Below are 16,312 nucleotides of genomic sequence, written 5' to 3'. Positions count from 1 at the left end.
TGTTTGTCTGGCACTCACAAGGCTATGGGTTTGAGCCCCAGCACTGCATAAACTGGGTGCTGGAGCATACGCCTATAATCCTAGCACTTGAGAGGTAGGGTTAGGAAAATCAGAAGTTCAAAGCCATCTTGGGTTACACACTGAGCTTAGGTAGACAGGTAGGTGGACAAGCAGGCAGACAGGCAGGCAGGCTTTTTAAAATCTTGAAAAACATCTCCCTGGTAACCTCAATTTCATGCTTCCCATTCATAATTAAAGCAGTGCAGCATGGCCAGCCTCTGCCTCCTTATCATTCCTCTGTAATTATTTTCACCAAGAACAATTTCTTAGGTCTCTAAAAGACTTCAATCTTCCGTTACTACAGTATCAAGAAATCAGGATCACTGGCAATGGCTCCCTGCTAACGTGTGCTCTCAGTGGGTCTTCATTAAGGCTTCCTTTTGGTTCCTCCTGACTGTTCAGTTTCTATTTCAATTGCTTAGGATTGTTCTGCTATGTCTCAAGGTCCTGAGCCTTAGGAATATTAACTTGCTCAAGGTCACATAGCTTAGAAACTAAATACACAGAGACTGAAGCGGCCATACTTTACACGTGACAGCCATTGCATCCCATTTCAGAATCTGCTCCCTGACTACCACTTCAGACAACACCGCCCTACATTATGCTCTCTTCTGACCTCTAAGGCCCCAGATATGCACATAGTCCACATACATACATTCAGGCAAACAGTCATACACATGAAATTTAAAAACCCAAACTAAACAAACAAAAATTTTAAGGGGATTAGAGTCAGGTATCAGACCAAGAAATGGAATGTTTCAAAGTTCCTAAACTTTAATATAAATAACTACACAATGATTTGTTTTATAACTGTAAGGAACTATGATTGCACCATTAATCTGTATGCATATATAAAATGAAAATTAATCCCTTACATATTCAATGAAGCACTTATTAAGCATTGGGTATTAGTAAAAAAAAAAATATATATATATATATATATATATATATATATATATATATATATATATATACACACACACACAACCTCAGCAAAAAAGCCCATGTTCTTACCATTCAATACAAAGGGAAATGTTCTCTTAATTTTTGATATCTCTGCTTTCTGATGACTTGGATTCATCTATAGTTTCTGCTCCTGAGTGAGCCACCTCACTTCTAAACTAGCAAGTTAGCAGACGTTAGTGTCCTCAATGCAACTATTGTATTGTGCCTTTCTGTTCAGTAGCATGTAACAGTAAACACAATCAGTGCTTTACTTCCTATAATAAGTATACTGAGAACTTACTAAAATAACCAGGCCAGTAGGCTGTCTCAGAAGGTGAAGGGTACATGACCAGCCTGACCAACCTTCTGGGCTGAGATCAACCCCCAGAACCCACAAGATGGAAGGACAGAACCAACTCTGCAAGTTGTCCTCTGGTCTACACACACACACACACACACACACACACACACACACACACACACACACACACTGTGGCACATGCACTGCCTTCCCCATCACATACACAAAAATAAATGTGAATATTACTTCTAACGGTGTAAGCAACATTTGGATTAGAAGGGACTACTTTTTCATGTTTGTTTTCCATCCCCCATAGAAACAGAAAGATTAAACAACAAAGTCTTTCATCCTTGTTTGAGTCAACCTAAGCTCCCCAGCATTATGCACTGTTAGAGAAGTATCATCATCCATCTAGAACATCTATTCTAACCAATAACGATTTGAGTAAGATGTTGACTTGTGTGACACCTTTCTAGCCAAAATGGATTCTTTGCATTGTTTCTGTAGAGCTCTGTCCATGATCAGTTACAGGACATAGCCATCAGGTTAAGTGTTTGGAGTATGTGAATGAACACTAGACCTGCTCAGAGGAACAGAGAAAAAGAAAGGGGGGATTAACACTTTCCTGGTATTTAAGCAACCACTTAAAAACTTAATAAGGGCTGGTAAATTTGCTCAGTGGGTAAAACCACTTGCCATCATGCACAACAATCTGAGTTCAATCCCTAGCACTTGTACAGTGACTGGAGAGAACTGACTACTGTAGTTGTCCTGACCTCTCCTCTCTTGCAATTCACATATGTGTGTGTACACATACACACTAAATACTAAGTAAATGTAATCCTGAAGGAGTCCTGGAGGTATTACTAACATTTCAAAAAGGCTAAATACAAATTATATGCAGAGAGAAATAAAATTCTGCAGACTTTTTTTTTTTTTTTTTTGGTTCTTTTTTTCGGAGCTGGGGACCGAACCCAGGGCCTTGCGCTTCCTAGGCAAGCGCTCTACCACTGAGCTAAATCCCCAACCCCAGACTCTTAATAAATGTAAGCTGATGTGTCTTTGACAGCATTATTCCACCACAATATTCCTCTGAACAGGTCTGGTGCTCATTCACATACTCCAAACACTTAACCTGATGGCTATGTCCTGTAACAGATCATGGACAGAGCTCTACAGAAACAATGCAAAGAATCCATTTGGCTAGAAAGGTGTCCTACAAGTCAACATCTATATGCAAGTATTAGAAATGTAATTTAGTTCTAGAAGCTACAGACACTTGATATGTTTGTTTCTGAACACAAAAATTCACAGAAATTAAAGATCTAGTTCTGAAGTTTTCCACTTATTTGAGACAGGGTTTCTCTGCTTAACAGTCCTGGCTGTCCTGGAACTCACTTTGTAGACCAGGCTGTCCTGGATCTCACAGATCCATCCTGCCTACCTCTCTGCCTCTGCCTTCCGAGTGCTAGCATTAAAGGAATGGGCCACTACTGCCCAACTTCACCTTTATTTTAAAGTAACAGAAATTAAAAACAAAAACAAAAAACGTTTTCAAAAGTCAAATTGGAAAAAGATGTGGTGGTGCATGCCTAGAACCACAGCACTCAGAAAGCAGAGGTAGAGCTCTCCCAAGTTTGACTCAACCTAGTCTACATAGTGAGTTCCAATCCAGCAAAAGCTAGCAAGAGTCTGGGTGGGAGTGGGGGAAGGTTGTCAATTTGAAACTTGAATACATAAAAAAAAAGATAAAGGTGGACAAAAAGACCCATGATTTAACAAAGGCCAACACACAAATGTGACAATTTACTCAAAGTAGCTTTTAAACATCTTTGTTGTTGTATTTCTGGGTGTTTGGAGGGGGGAGGCTGTTTTCTGCTTGGTTTTATTTATTTATTTACTTACTTACTTACTTATTTACTTACTTATTTTTGAGACAGGGTTTCTCTGTATAGCCCTAGCTTTCCTGAACTCCCTTTGTAGAGCAGGCTGGCCTCATACTCAGGGATCACCTGCCTCTGCCTCCTAAGAACTAGGATTAAAGCTGTATGTCACCGATACATCAGTTGCATTATCTTTTGTCTTCCTTGTACCACAAGCTAGCCCAGAACTTTATTCAGGTGGGGATTGAGTCACCATTCATTACAGATGATTGGGACACTGGAAGATTAGAAGGGATCTTACAAGTACCCATTCAACCAGCTCAGGTCCAAGTCCTCTCTCATACATTTTTGGAAGAAGCTATCTAGACATTCTATTTATCATTTCCTACTTTATTCTTTAATCTACTTTAACATACATACTTCCATTAGATTTGCTTCCCCTTCCCCAGGTTGTTTTTTGAGCCAGGGTCCTATGTAGCCCAAGCTATATGATCAAGGATGTCTCCTGACTTCTGATTGTCCTTCTCCCACCTCTTCAGCACCTTTATTACCATACTCTATTCTCATTTTAATTTTTTAGTGCAATTTTAAAGATTTATTTATTTATTATATATAAGTACACTGTAGCTATCTTCAGACAGCCCAGAAGAGGACATCAGATCTCATTACAGATGGTTGTGAGCCACCATGTGATTGCTGGGATTGAACTCATGACCTCTGGAAGAGTAGTCAGTGCTCTTAAGCACTGAGCCATCTCTCCAGCCCTGGTTTAAGTTTTTCAAATGTCTGCATCCTCCTACACTGTAAATTTAATCACCTTTGTATATACCACCCTGGATAGTTATTTATTGCAGTATATTTAACCAACGTGCAGAAATGCTAGTTTGGAACCTGATGCGTATGTTTAGTATTTGCAAAAAATAAGGTCAAAGAATATATATCTAAAGCAATCAGAACAGCATCTGACACTTAGCTGTTACTAGGTAACTTTGTATGGACAGGAAAACAAAAACAAACAACAAACAACAAAACCCCACTAACTCCTGTACTGAAAATTTAACCTGGGAGGCAAAAATCAAACAATGTTGTTACCTCCAACTTGTTCACTTACAGGTTACAACTACATCTTTGACAAGAAAAGTTATCCCTAGTTTATAAAGATACCTTGACCCTGACAATCTGATGAAAATTAAGTTGATCTTGAAGTTGGGGCTATGTCACTGATTTTTGGACCGGAGTGTCAGTTGATTGCAAAATAAAAGTGGGGGAGAGTGGAAAAGATGATCTCTAAAATTCTTTCCTACTTTTAACACACTGCAGGCTTATAATAAATTTGGGCTTAAGACTACTCAGGCTTCTAACTCAGCATGAGTAAGAACCTCATAAAATACCAGCACATACTGCACTGGGTTTTGTGTCAGATGGCTAGTTTCATACAAGCTCCAATACTATCTAGCTGTCTAATTCTGAGTGAGAAAAACTGGGTTTCAATGTCCTCAAGCAGGAAAACAAAGCTGTTAGAAAATAGAAACTGTTTCAAATACAAGATATTTTATGAAACGAAGTAACTCTTAAGTTTATTCAGTCGGGATTGAGTTACCATTCATTACAGATGATTGAAACATTGTATAAGATGGGATCTTACAAGCCTACCATTCATACAACTGAGGCCCAAGATGTCTCTAAGACGTTTTGGAAGCAGTTATCTAGCCATTCTAGTTCTGGCTAGTCACCCATGGTTACAAGCCACTCCATCTTAGCTAGCTGAGAGGTAAAACGGAGTAAAGATTATGAAGAGGATGCTGTAAAGTTCTAATATTAAAGCCACACCATCCTCTTCGTAATCCTCACTCCGTTTTACCTCTCATTTACTTAAGGGACTCATACATTTATGGATTGAGACTGAACAAAAATAACACGCACACATCTCAAATATCCTCTCCACCAAAATTCAGATCGCCAACTGTCAAGCTTTTGTAACAACCAACCTCCTCCCCTTTACCATTCATCCTGTTCTCATGAAAACCTTGGTACTTGCTTTAATGAAAGTAAAAAATAGCCGGGGGTGGTGGCGCACACCTTTAATCCCAGCATTTGAGGGGCAGAGGAGGCAAGCAGATCTCTGAGTTAGAGGCTAGCCTGGTATACTCCAAATTGCCCTGGCCACCTCACCCAAACACACATTTGGGATGAATAGTAGTAACACCCTGTTGCTCCTCCGGGAGACACCGAGACCAGAAGTCACTACAGCACCAACCGAAGCCCGCACCCTGTTCTCCCCAGTCCGAGCCTCCTCCCTCACCGGTACTGCTTGGGATCGCTGGGAGACTTGATGATCTCAGGGTCCCCGACATTACTGAGAGACCGTCCCTCCTCCTCAGATTCATCCGCTCCTAGACGAGCAACCCGGCCGCTCTCGCCCAAGTCCTGTCCATTAGGCTGCAGGTCCGGGCAACTGCAGGTGGACTTCGCCTTGTTTCTGCCAGGCATGGTCAGCGTAGGAAACGGTTTCGCTGATTCTTCGCACAGACCCCGTGCTTCGATTCGTCCCACAGCCGTGAGCTCCCGCCCGGCCTCACACCGCAACTTCCTCCCGGTGGCAAAGACTGCAGCAACCGCGACTCTCCTCAGCATTCACCAGCAAGTCGTAGCGCTGGACATCCCGCTCCCCAGGCCCACCTCCTCCTCCTACTCCTCCAGCCACTCCTCCTCCTCCGCGTCCCAGGGGCGACGGCGGCGGCCGGCGTTGTTGCTGCCCCAGCCGCTGGGGAGGACAGGCCTGAACCCCTCCTCCAACCCGGCCTCGCTCACACCGACTTTCTTCATCCCACCCTCCTGACAGCCGATGACGCTATGGATCCTAGCCAATCACAACGCACAACAGCTGTCACGTTTGCAGAAACAACCAATAGGAGCAGGGAAGGCTAGAGACCAATAGGAATAGGCTGGATTCCTGGCGCACCCAGAGAGCATTTCGAAAACTGACGTGGGCGGGGCGAAGAAAAAGAGGCGGAGGACGACGGGAGAAGTTTTGCCGCGATTGTGACGTGAGTCCGTAGCTGTTTCTGGAAAACCGCGTAGTGCTCGGGGTCTGAGAAAATATTCCCCAGTGGGACGACGCAGAAGCGAGTCGCAATAGTGGATGCTGATCTTCTTCACCCACTTGCAGTGTATTTTTTGCATTCTGTTCTTAAGAGTGACTCAGCGAGTCTCTTTTAAAAACGCAGAACACCGGAAGTCTTCTCTTACCCTATCCTGAGATGGATGCTGTTCTTTTGGGGTCACTAAGCACCGGAAATAACAATTGCACCTTTCCATCCTGTAAGCTGCCAAACCATTGGTGCTTTTCACGCTCCAAATCCAAAAGAGTGCCTAAAATATCGGTTTCAATATGCTCACTCTTGTATGCGATTTTTTTTTAAGCTTCCCCACAGACTGGAGTTGTCCTCAGCCTACCTTTTAAGTTTAGCCAACTTTTACTGAAAAGCAAAAACATGTTAGGCTACTACCCTCAAGATACTTTCCCAAGCTTTTTGGTTTTGTTGTTTGCCAGTGCCTTTGTTGCGACTGGAACAGACACAATATAAAATAAAAAGCGGTTGACCAGATACAATAAAAAGCTGATAGACACCATTGGATGAGATCGTACCATGTGGAAGAAATAAACGAAATGAATATGAATAAACAACAACAAAAAAGACGACACCAGTAGATACATTAGTAGTTATGCCTCTGAACCTCAGTTATGCCATAAACAAAACACAAATATTTGCCGGTGTGGTAGTCTACGTCTTGAGTCTGAGCACTCAGGGAGACAGAAGTTCAAGGCTAGCCTGGTTTACCTACTAAGACCCTGTCTCAAAAATTAAATTAAAAAAATTTTTAATTAATTAAAAATTTAAAAACCCTTGCCTTCTTGAAGTTTCCTTTCTTATGGGAAGAAACAGACCATAAGTGGTACATTCAAAGAAAAATTTAAAAATGCTAAGACTACAGAACAGGATAGGAAAGCCAAGTATTGAGGAGGATAATAGAATTGGGACAGAAGTATTTGGAAAGCATTAACATATTCTAGTTTCAGTACACTTTTAAAGGTTTACCAGTTTTTAAGCAACTCTACTGGAGTCCTCATTCAAAGTAGCTTCCTCTGTACTCTAGTACTTGAGTGGCTGCCCAATACAGAAAACCACCAATAGTAAGTGTTGAATAGATACCTGAAGTGTCAGTCTATGCTTTGTACAGGATTGGTGTATGTGTGCTTTTTTGACTCTCCAACGCAAAAATACCAGAGATAAGAAACCTTCAGCTTCAACTATATATTTTGTTTTCCTAAGGACAAAAATAATTTATACCCTTAACTGCAATTCATTGGGTTTTCCATAGAGTGAAACTTCCACTATTCATTTAACTAAACAAGTGATGTACTGCTGTGTGCCAGAAATTGGGAGTTGTGAACAAAGATTTCCCCTCCCTTTAGAGCTTACAAGAGAGGTAGTGGGAGCTACCAAGTGAGAGTGCTTGATTCAGCAGGACATATACTAAAGTTGGTCCGATACAGAGAACAGCATGGCCCCTGCTCATGAGTGATAGGATAGGCAAATTCATCCATATTTTTCTGAAGTATCCTGGTACCATGATGCCACGCTTTGACATTTCCTGTCTCTTTCCCCCTCTGTCCCCAAGAGCAGACATTAAGGGCTGTGTTAGTCAGGGTTTCTATTCCTGCACGAAACATCACAACCAAGAGGCAAGTTGGGGAGGAAAGGGTTTATTCAGCTTACACTTCCACATTGCTGCTCATCACCAAAGGAAATCAGGACTGAAACTCAAGCAGGGCAGGAAGCAGGAGCTGATGCAGAGGCCATGGAGGGATGTTGCTACTGGCTTGCTTCCCCTGGTTTGCTCAGCTTGCTTTCTTATAGAACCCAAAACTACAAGCCCAGGATGGCACCACCCACAATGGGCCCTCCCACCCTTGATGACTGAGAAAATGCCTTACAGTTGGATCTCCTGAGGGCATTTCCTCAAGCGAGGCTCCTTTCTCTGTGATAACTCCAGCTTGTGTCAAGTTGACACACAAAACCAGCCAGTACAATTAACCCCTTCATGCCTTCACCTGGGTGACTCTTACACATTACCAAGTCCAGCCAAAGCATGAGGTACAACCTTGGCTATCTCTGGAACATAGCTTCTTTGGGCTCTCAGAAAACACTTCCCAGAAGATTTCACTTCAGTGATGCTGGTCTCTTCTTAATCACCACTAATTTCTTAGCTCCAGCTGACCAACATCAATAGTTCTAGTAATGCAAAGGTTTTGCTTCAATAGTTCTGGTATCTTGTTAATCACAGCTGAGTCTTCAGCCCCGGCTAGACTAAACCACAGAACCATCACAATCAAAATAACAACAGCCCTGATAGAGTCTTTAATCTTACCTCTGAAATTTCAGAAGGCAGGCCTCCATCTTCTGCACTGTCCTCAACATTATCTTCTAAGCTATTACAGAACATCCCACAGAGCTCTTTTTTTTTTTTTAAGATTTATTTATTTTTGAGTACACTGCAGCTGTCTTCAGATACACCAGAAGAGGGCATCAGATCCCATTACAGATGGTTGTGAGCCACCATGTGGGTGTTGGGAATTGAACTCAGGACCTCTGGAAGAGCAGTCAGTGCTCTTAACCACTGAGCCATCTCTCCAGCCCTCCCACAGAGCTCTTAACACTCAATGGCTCTTCTAGCCCAAAGTTCCAAAGTCCTACCGTCCTCCCCAAAACATGGTCAGGTTGTCACAGGACACTCTTGGTACCAATTTCTGTATTAGTCAGGGTTCTCTAGTGTCACAGAACTTATGGACAGTCTCTATATAGTAAGAAGGATTATGTCTGGAGTGCAGGAGATCCCTTAGGGCATCTCTTAGTACTACCATGTCCTATGATTAAAGCCAATGGGAAAGTACAACAGCCTAATCCAAGCAGGATGACACAGGGCACAGACCTATCAGGAATGGAGGTATGGGCCACTCCTCCAGGAAAAGCGCAAAGACCTGCTGAGGTGACTGCAGAGGGTGGAGGGAATACAGAATGGGTAGCAGAGGAAGGGAGTTATAAATACCAGCTTAGGCCAAGTAATCAGTTGCAGAAACAAGGATTATGAAGTGACATGAATGTCTCTGTTTTATTTTGTTAAGAACACATTTATCTTTCTTCCAGTTTCTTTAACATCAATTGATATTTAAGTTTCAATGCTAAAAGAGTGTTCTCCAGGGACATTGCCCCATTGTAAGTTTACAAATGCATTTGCAATTGTACGAGGAACAGTTATATCATGGTAAGCATATTCATGACCTTGTTATTGTTTCTTGGGGACATGAGACATTATTTGTGTCAAGTTGACAGGGGGTGGATTGTAGTGGCTATTCCTGGTTGTCAACTTGACTATATCTGGAATGAACCACAATCCAGAATTGGAAAGCTCACCTGTGATCCTGATCTTGAGGCTGGGAGATGCAAGTTTCTGACCTGGATCTTGGCATGGAGATCTTGAGGCATAGTGCTATAAATCCCAGGAGACTAAGGCAAAGAGGTCTGTAAGTTCAAGGTTATCTGTGACAAAGCAAGTCCCAGATCCAGATATGGTGGTACTCACCTTTAATCTGGGACACATCTTCTGCTGGGCACCTACATAAGGACATTGGAAGAAGGAAGATTCTCTCTCTTCTTCACCTGCCTGCCTTGTGGGACTGAGCCACCGCTAGATCCTTGGACTTCCATTCACAGCTGCTGCTGACCATTGTTGGGGAGTTGGACTACAGACCGTAAGTCATCAACAAATCCCCTTACTATATAAAGACTACCTATAAGTTCTGTGACTCTAGAGAGCCCTAATACAAGGGCAAAAATAGTATCTCCATAACTTAGCACTTTTACCTTTCTTTTTCAGTGTAGAAATTTAAGTAAAAAGCTCCAAAAACGAAGCGTACAAATTTTAACTCTATAATTACAAATAATTCTAGATGGAGATACACAGATATTCCCTTTTCAGAGAGTTTTCCCAAAGAAGGATCAGTGTGCACATGAATGTAATGAAAAGATCTGAATGAGGTTTGACTGGTGATCTGGAAACTAAAGGGAAAGGGGTCAGTGGCAGACATCACACAGAACACTCTGGACACTAAGACATTGGCCTGCCTGTTGAGTGCCTCATTGGATTCCCAAATCTTAGAATGTTTTCAAACAAGTGGTAGGTGCTCACTAAGTAATGTGTGAGCAAATGAAAAGAAGGAATTATCACAACCATTTTCTAAGTAGATCACTATGACTGATGAGCTATCATCCTGAGTGAGGAAACACAGTCACAAAAGAACACACGTGGTTTGTTCTCACTGATATGTGGGTATTAGGAAAAAAGCTCGGGGTTGGGGATTTAGCTCAGTGGTAGAGCGCTTGCCTAGCAAGCGCAAGGCCCTGGGTTCGGTCCCCAGCTCCGAAAAAAAAAAAAAGAAGAAAGAAAGAAAGAAAAAGAAAAAGGAAAAAAGCTCGGAATACCCATGATACAACACAGACCACATGAAGTTTAAAAAGAAGGAAGACCAAGAGTCCTTCTTAGAAGGAGGAACAAACAAGAGATAGAAGAGAGAATCTCAGAGGCAGAAGATACTATAGAAAACATCAACACAAGCGTCAAAGATAATGTAAAACATAAAAAAAAGTCCTAACCCAAAACATCCAGGAAATCCAGGACACAATGAGAAGACCAAACCTAAGGCTAATAGGTATAGAAGAGAGTGAAGACTCCCAACTTAAAGGACCAGCTAATATCTTCAACAAAATTATAGAAGAAAACTTTCCTAACCTAAAGAGATGCTCACAGGAAGCCTACAGAACTCCAAATAGATTGGACCAGAGGGGAACAAAATAATCACGGGAGATAGAAGGTGGGAGGGATTCCAGGAAAGCAAGAGCTCCCAAGACCCAACGGTCCCAAGACATTAGCTAAAATACCCAACAAAGGGGAGAGAGACCTGTAGAGACCATATCTAGAGCTTAGGAACGGCCCCTGGTTGAGGGATGGGGCCACCCACCCATCTCAAAATTTTAACCCAGAACTGCTCCTGTCTAAAGGAAATACAGGGACAAAGAGTGGAGCAGAGAGGGAAGGAAAGGCCATCCAGAGACTGCCCCACCTGGGGATCCACCCCATAAGCAGCCACCGAACCCAGACACTATTGTTGATGCCAAGAAGTGCTTGCTGACAGGAGCCTGATATAGATGTCTCCTGAGAGGCTTGGCCAGAGCCTTACCAATACAGATGAGGATGCTTGCAGCCAACCATCAGGCTGAGCACGGGGACCCCAATGGAGGAGTTAAAGGAAGAACTGAAGGAGCTGAAGGAAGAACAACAATATCAACCAACCAGACCCCTCAAAGCTCTCAGGAACTAAAACACCAACCAAAGAATACACATGGAGGGACCCACAGCTCCGGCTGCATATGTAGCAGAGGATGGCCTTATCTGGCATCAATGGGAGGGGAGACCCTCGGTCCTGTGAAGGCTTGATGCCCCAACATAGGGGAATGCTAGGGTGGTGAAGTGAGAGTGAGTGGGTGGGTGGGTGGATGAGCACCCTCATAGAAGCAGGGGACAGGGAACAGGAAGTTTTCAGAGGGGAATCTGGGAAGGGAAATAACATTTGAAATGTAAATAAACAAAATAACCAATAAAAATATTTTTTAAAAAATCAACAACAGCAATAAAATTAATAAATGATTTTTTTTAATTGAGGGCTGAAAGCGATAGCAAGCTTGAGAATCAGAGTTCTACTCCCCAGAACCCATATAAAAGTTAAGTGGATGTAGTGGCCACCTGAAAGTCCAGCCCTTGGAAGCAGATTCCCCAGGATAAGTTAACCAGCTAGAAGGGCCAGAATTGTCAAGCTCTGGACTCAGTGAGAGTCACTGCTTTAATGAGTTAAAGATGAGTGTTTGACATCAATTTCAGGCCGTGCACTTTCCTGTCTTTCCCCACCCCCTAGATCAAGATTTCAAAGGGTGTGAGAGTCAGGTTATCAGAAGTGTGTCATGTGAATTCTCCGCTGAGTAAATGAGGGGTGGGTGTGAGCCCATTTTAAGTTTCAAGACCCAAATTATCCCCTTTACTGTACAAGTTCCCTCACTAGTTATTCATTATCCTTAACATAACTCCTACATGACAGTGACACTCTCAGGAGTGTAAGACACCATTTTGTGAATGGGTTTGTGTTATTTCGTCTCCCTGTCTTCGTCTCACCCTCTCTGAGCATGTTTTGGACAATCTAAGACTATCATAAACTTAAGGTAGGCAAGGAGATGGCCAAATGTGGAAAGAAATGTAGAGAGGATAAAAGGAGGAACTAAGGAAATTATTATCTTCAGTCTTGTCCAAGGCCCACCCTGTCATAAATGAGCTTTAATTAATAAGTGTGTCACCATTGAGCACTACTCACATGTAGCAACCTTGTATCTAGGTTAAGGAGTAGGAGTATTCTTATGGAGACCTGTCTTAGGAGACTAATTATATGTGGCACTAGACCAGGGAGTTTGTGCGATCATAAAAAGTGTTGTACCGTATACTACTGTGGTGGTTAGCTTTAACTGACAACTTCAGATGAACTAGAATCACATAGGAAGGGGGATTCCGGGAGAGATTGTCCACTTTGGTGGGAGATGAGGTTAATCGATCTGGAAAGACCCAGTCCACTGTGAACCACACCACCCCTGAGGCAGGGTGTCCTGAGCTGTGTAAGGGAGAAGTGAAGCCAAGCACAAGCAAGCATGAATACATTTAATATTTTTCTTTCGACTAGTTATTAGATGTTCCTGCCTTGGCTTCCCTATGAGGGCCTGTGCCCTGGAATTGTGAGTGAAAATGAAGTCCTTTCTCCTTGAAATCGTTTGTCGTCAGGGTATTTTGTCACAGCGACAGAAATGAGGCTAGACGGACGATAAACGTAGTTTAGCATTCCAACCTTAAAAGAAATCAGGAAGGACTTGAAGAACACATTATGTCACGTGAAGAATTATGCCGTAATAAATCCAACTAACCGGCCCCTCCTCTTTATTCTAGAGACATTCGTTCGAAAACTCCCTAGAAGAAAACTGTACAGACACAAGAATTAGTTAAAGCAACTCCCCCTTTAAGGCCAGATGTTCAATAAACATCACCTGCTGTAGCCTGCAGGCATCACTTGGACTTCTGTTCTAGGTCTATAATCTCAGCTACCATTTAGGCCTTTGCTCGTCACGCCTACTCTCTGCTTCGTTTTCACTAGTATTTTTTTTGAGAGCCTTTAGCTCAGGCTGGCCCCAGCTCCCTGTGCAGCGCATCAGGACGTTGACCTTCTGCTCTTCTTGCCTCCACCTCCTGGCTGCTGGGATTGCAAGCATCCACCACCACACCTAGTTTATGTGGTGCTAAGGATCCAACCCAGGGCTTCACGTTTGCCAGGCAAGCACTCTACCAACTGAACTACATCACTAGCCCGTACACCCGTTCTTTTGTTGCCCAGCAACAGGCAAAGGTATCTCTCCCATCAAGGCTATTACTTGTGGTCCTCTGCCCGCAGTTTTCTTCCTATAAATTTTATACCACTGGTTCCTCAGCGTCATATAGCATCTCAAATACCATTCTTGTGCATACATGCATGTGTGTGTCTGGGTGTATGAGAGAGAGAGAGAGACATAGACAGAGAGACAGAGTCAGAGAGACAGAGAGACAGAGACAGACAGAGACAGAGACAGAGAGGGGGCACATGACATTCTTCAGTGTCACTCCTTAGGTGATATCCACCTTCTTTCTTATAGTCTCTCACTGGTCTGGGCTTTGATATGGCTGAATCAACAGGCCATCAAGCCTACTGGCCATTGAACCTAAGGGATCTGTCTGTCTGTCTATGCCTCTCCAGTACTGAAATCACAAGTTTGTGCCATCCTGCTCATCTTTAGGTTCTCAGGATCAAATTCAGGTCCTTGTGCCTGCACTGCAAACACTTTACTGACATGAGCCATCTCTCCAGGCTCCTCAAATACCACTTTTTAGAGAGGCATTCTCTTACCATTCTAAAGAGTGCTCATTATCTACTTACAGATCAGTTTATCTCTATAAAAGAAGTCCACTAGAGAGTGGGTACACCATTTGTCTTATCCTAAAATCAAGAATCACACCTGGGGGGCTGGGGATTTAGCTCAGTGGTAGAGCGCTTACCTAGGAAGCGCAAGGCTCTGGGTTCGGTCCCCAGCTCCGAAAAAAAGAACCAAAAAAAAAAAAAAAAAAAAAAAAAGAATCACACCTGGAATGTATTGAGTAGTCTATAAGTAATTTCTTTTTGAAACAGAAAAACAAATCCCTCTGTGGCTGGCTGTGGTCTATCTGGACATGACTGGCTGGTCTATAAGGAACTTATGAGTTGATGAGTTTTTGAAACAGAAAAAAAAAGAGGCACTATTGGAATCTCAAAATCCCAGAGGAGGTAGAAGAGTGAAATTAGCTTTAAGTTGGAAGAAAAGATTTCTACCATTGGGCCTGGAAGAAAAGATAAAGAGACCGTTGCCAATGTATCTTTAAAATGAAGTAGCATTGGGAAGAAGGAAGCAGAGTGAATTTGAAAGGTTTTTATCTTACTGCCTCAGACTCCTTTTCCTTTTTTGAAATGTGCTGTATACAGTCAGGCTAGAACCAAGAAGTAGAATAAAGACTCCTCCTTTTACGTGACTTAATACATATGAGATGTTTGCCTCAGGGGCTGGAGACATGGCTCAGCTGTAAAGAGAGAGCACTTCTGTCCTTCCAAAAAACCCAGGTTCAATTCCCAGCACCCACCCCATAACTGTCTGTAACTCCTGTTCCAGGGGATCTGACACCGTCATACACAGATACAAGCAGGCAGAACAACAAGGTGCATACAATTTTTAGAAGGCTATTTGCCTTGCTTATAGTTTAAATTTCACGCATCTCAAAGCTAACCGCAGCTGATAGTTTTCATTTCCCGAGTGGCTGTAATATTTTATGTCCAGCCATGAATCTGGCATGGTCTGAGTCAAGTCCTGAAAGTTCTCAGGGAGCTCCTCAGACTACTGAAGATGCCAGTGCGTCATACGTCTCCTTCACCTTTGCCCCAAACACTGAAAGGATAGGATATTTGTGCCGTTTAAAACATCCCTTCTAAAATAGCTATTAACTAAGAAGAGTTAATGAATGACTTTATAATGGAAAAACCTGGCAAACTCACCCCCCAGAACACAGCAATGGGATAAATTGAAATTATCACCACAGCCAACAGTTCACAATGAGGAAAAACTATCATCACTTCTGAGCTGTTCCTGCCAAAAACCCATAACCTAAATTTGAATAAGAGAAAATATCAGACAAATGCAAATCGGGGGACAGTTGATCAAATGCTTCTATATAATCTGGAGAGGTGTGGTGGTCATGATCAAGGCCTGCTGAGACGTGACAATCTGATGGACAAGGATTCGTGGGACAACTGAAAGAACTGACAAAGCCTGGAAGAGTTCTAAGGTTAGATAGCCTTTTCCTTTGGGTGTCACGTGACCATCCTTTCACCATCTGGATTAGAGACAACTCTGGTCCTGGTGATGACATACACAGAAGAACACAGTGATGGCAATGATGTGGCGAGGCCTGTGGTAACAGTGATGGAGTGAGTTATCAGGAGGAAGGGCCGCAGGACCCTCGCCTGGGGTTCCAGCTCTTACCCTGTCCCAGTTACAAGTGATGTTGGGAGATGCTAGAATACTTAGAATGTGGAAGGCTGGAGCAAAAGGTGGTGACTACGTGCAGACGTAGTCTGGTTGAATCACTGAAGAATAAACTGGGGGAGGCTAGAGTATAGCTACCAGGAGAGGTGACAGAGACAACCTCCCTATTGACACCCCATGCACACACACTTAGCAACACGATAAAATGGAAAACCTTACAGCAGAACAGCAGGCTTGCCAGACTCTGTTCTCAAGAGATGTAAAGAAAGAAGAAGGAAAAAAAGGAGGAAGGAGACAGTAGTGGTATGCGATCACAGGAGCAGCCATTGTTAAAAGAATCCTCCCCTGAGTCAGCTGCTAGGTCCTGACTT

General features: G+C 42.9%; 1 protein-coding gene and 1 pseudogene across 6 annotated transcripts in view; one reads left to right on the top strand and one right to left on the bottom strand.

Moving 5' to 3' along the window:
- Nucleotides 1-5,983, bottom strand: part of Nrdc (nardilysin convertase) — a 62,992-nt gene extending 57,009 nt beyond the window's left edge. For 5 of the 6 annotated variants that reach the window (XM_087660440.1, XM_087660437.1, XM_087660441.1 and 2 more), the window contains exon 1: nt 5,492-5,983. Coding sequence is in view for 2 of the 6 variants with exons in the window: in XM_087660437.1 (XP_087516563.1) it covers nt 5,492-5,823 (332 nt within the window). In the remaining 4 variants the exon portion in view is untranslated. 6 annotated transcript variants of the gene reach the window in all.
- A 1,720-nt stretch (nt 5,984-7,703) lies between these two features.
- Nucleotides 7,704-7,804, top strand: Rnu6-304 (RNA, U6 small nuclear 304; annotated as a pseudogene).
- The last annotated feature ends 8,508 nt before the right edge of the window (nt 7,805-16,312 follow it).

The sequence above is a fragment of the Rattus norvegicus genome, chromosome 5, assembly GCF_021556685.1.
Source record: "Rattus norvegicus strain SHRSP/BbbUtx chromosome 5, alternate assembly SHRSP_T2T, whole genome shotgun sequence".
NCBI classification, from domain to species: domain Eukaryota; kingdom Metazoa; phylum Chordata; class Mammalia; order Rodentia; family Muridae; genus Rattus; species Rattus norvegicus.
This window is presented reverse-complemented; position numbering and strand designations above follow the sequence as displayed.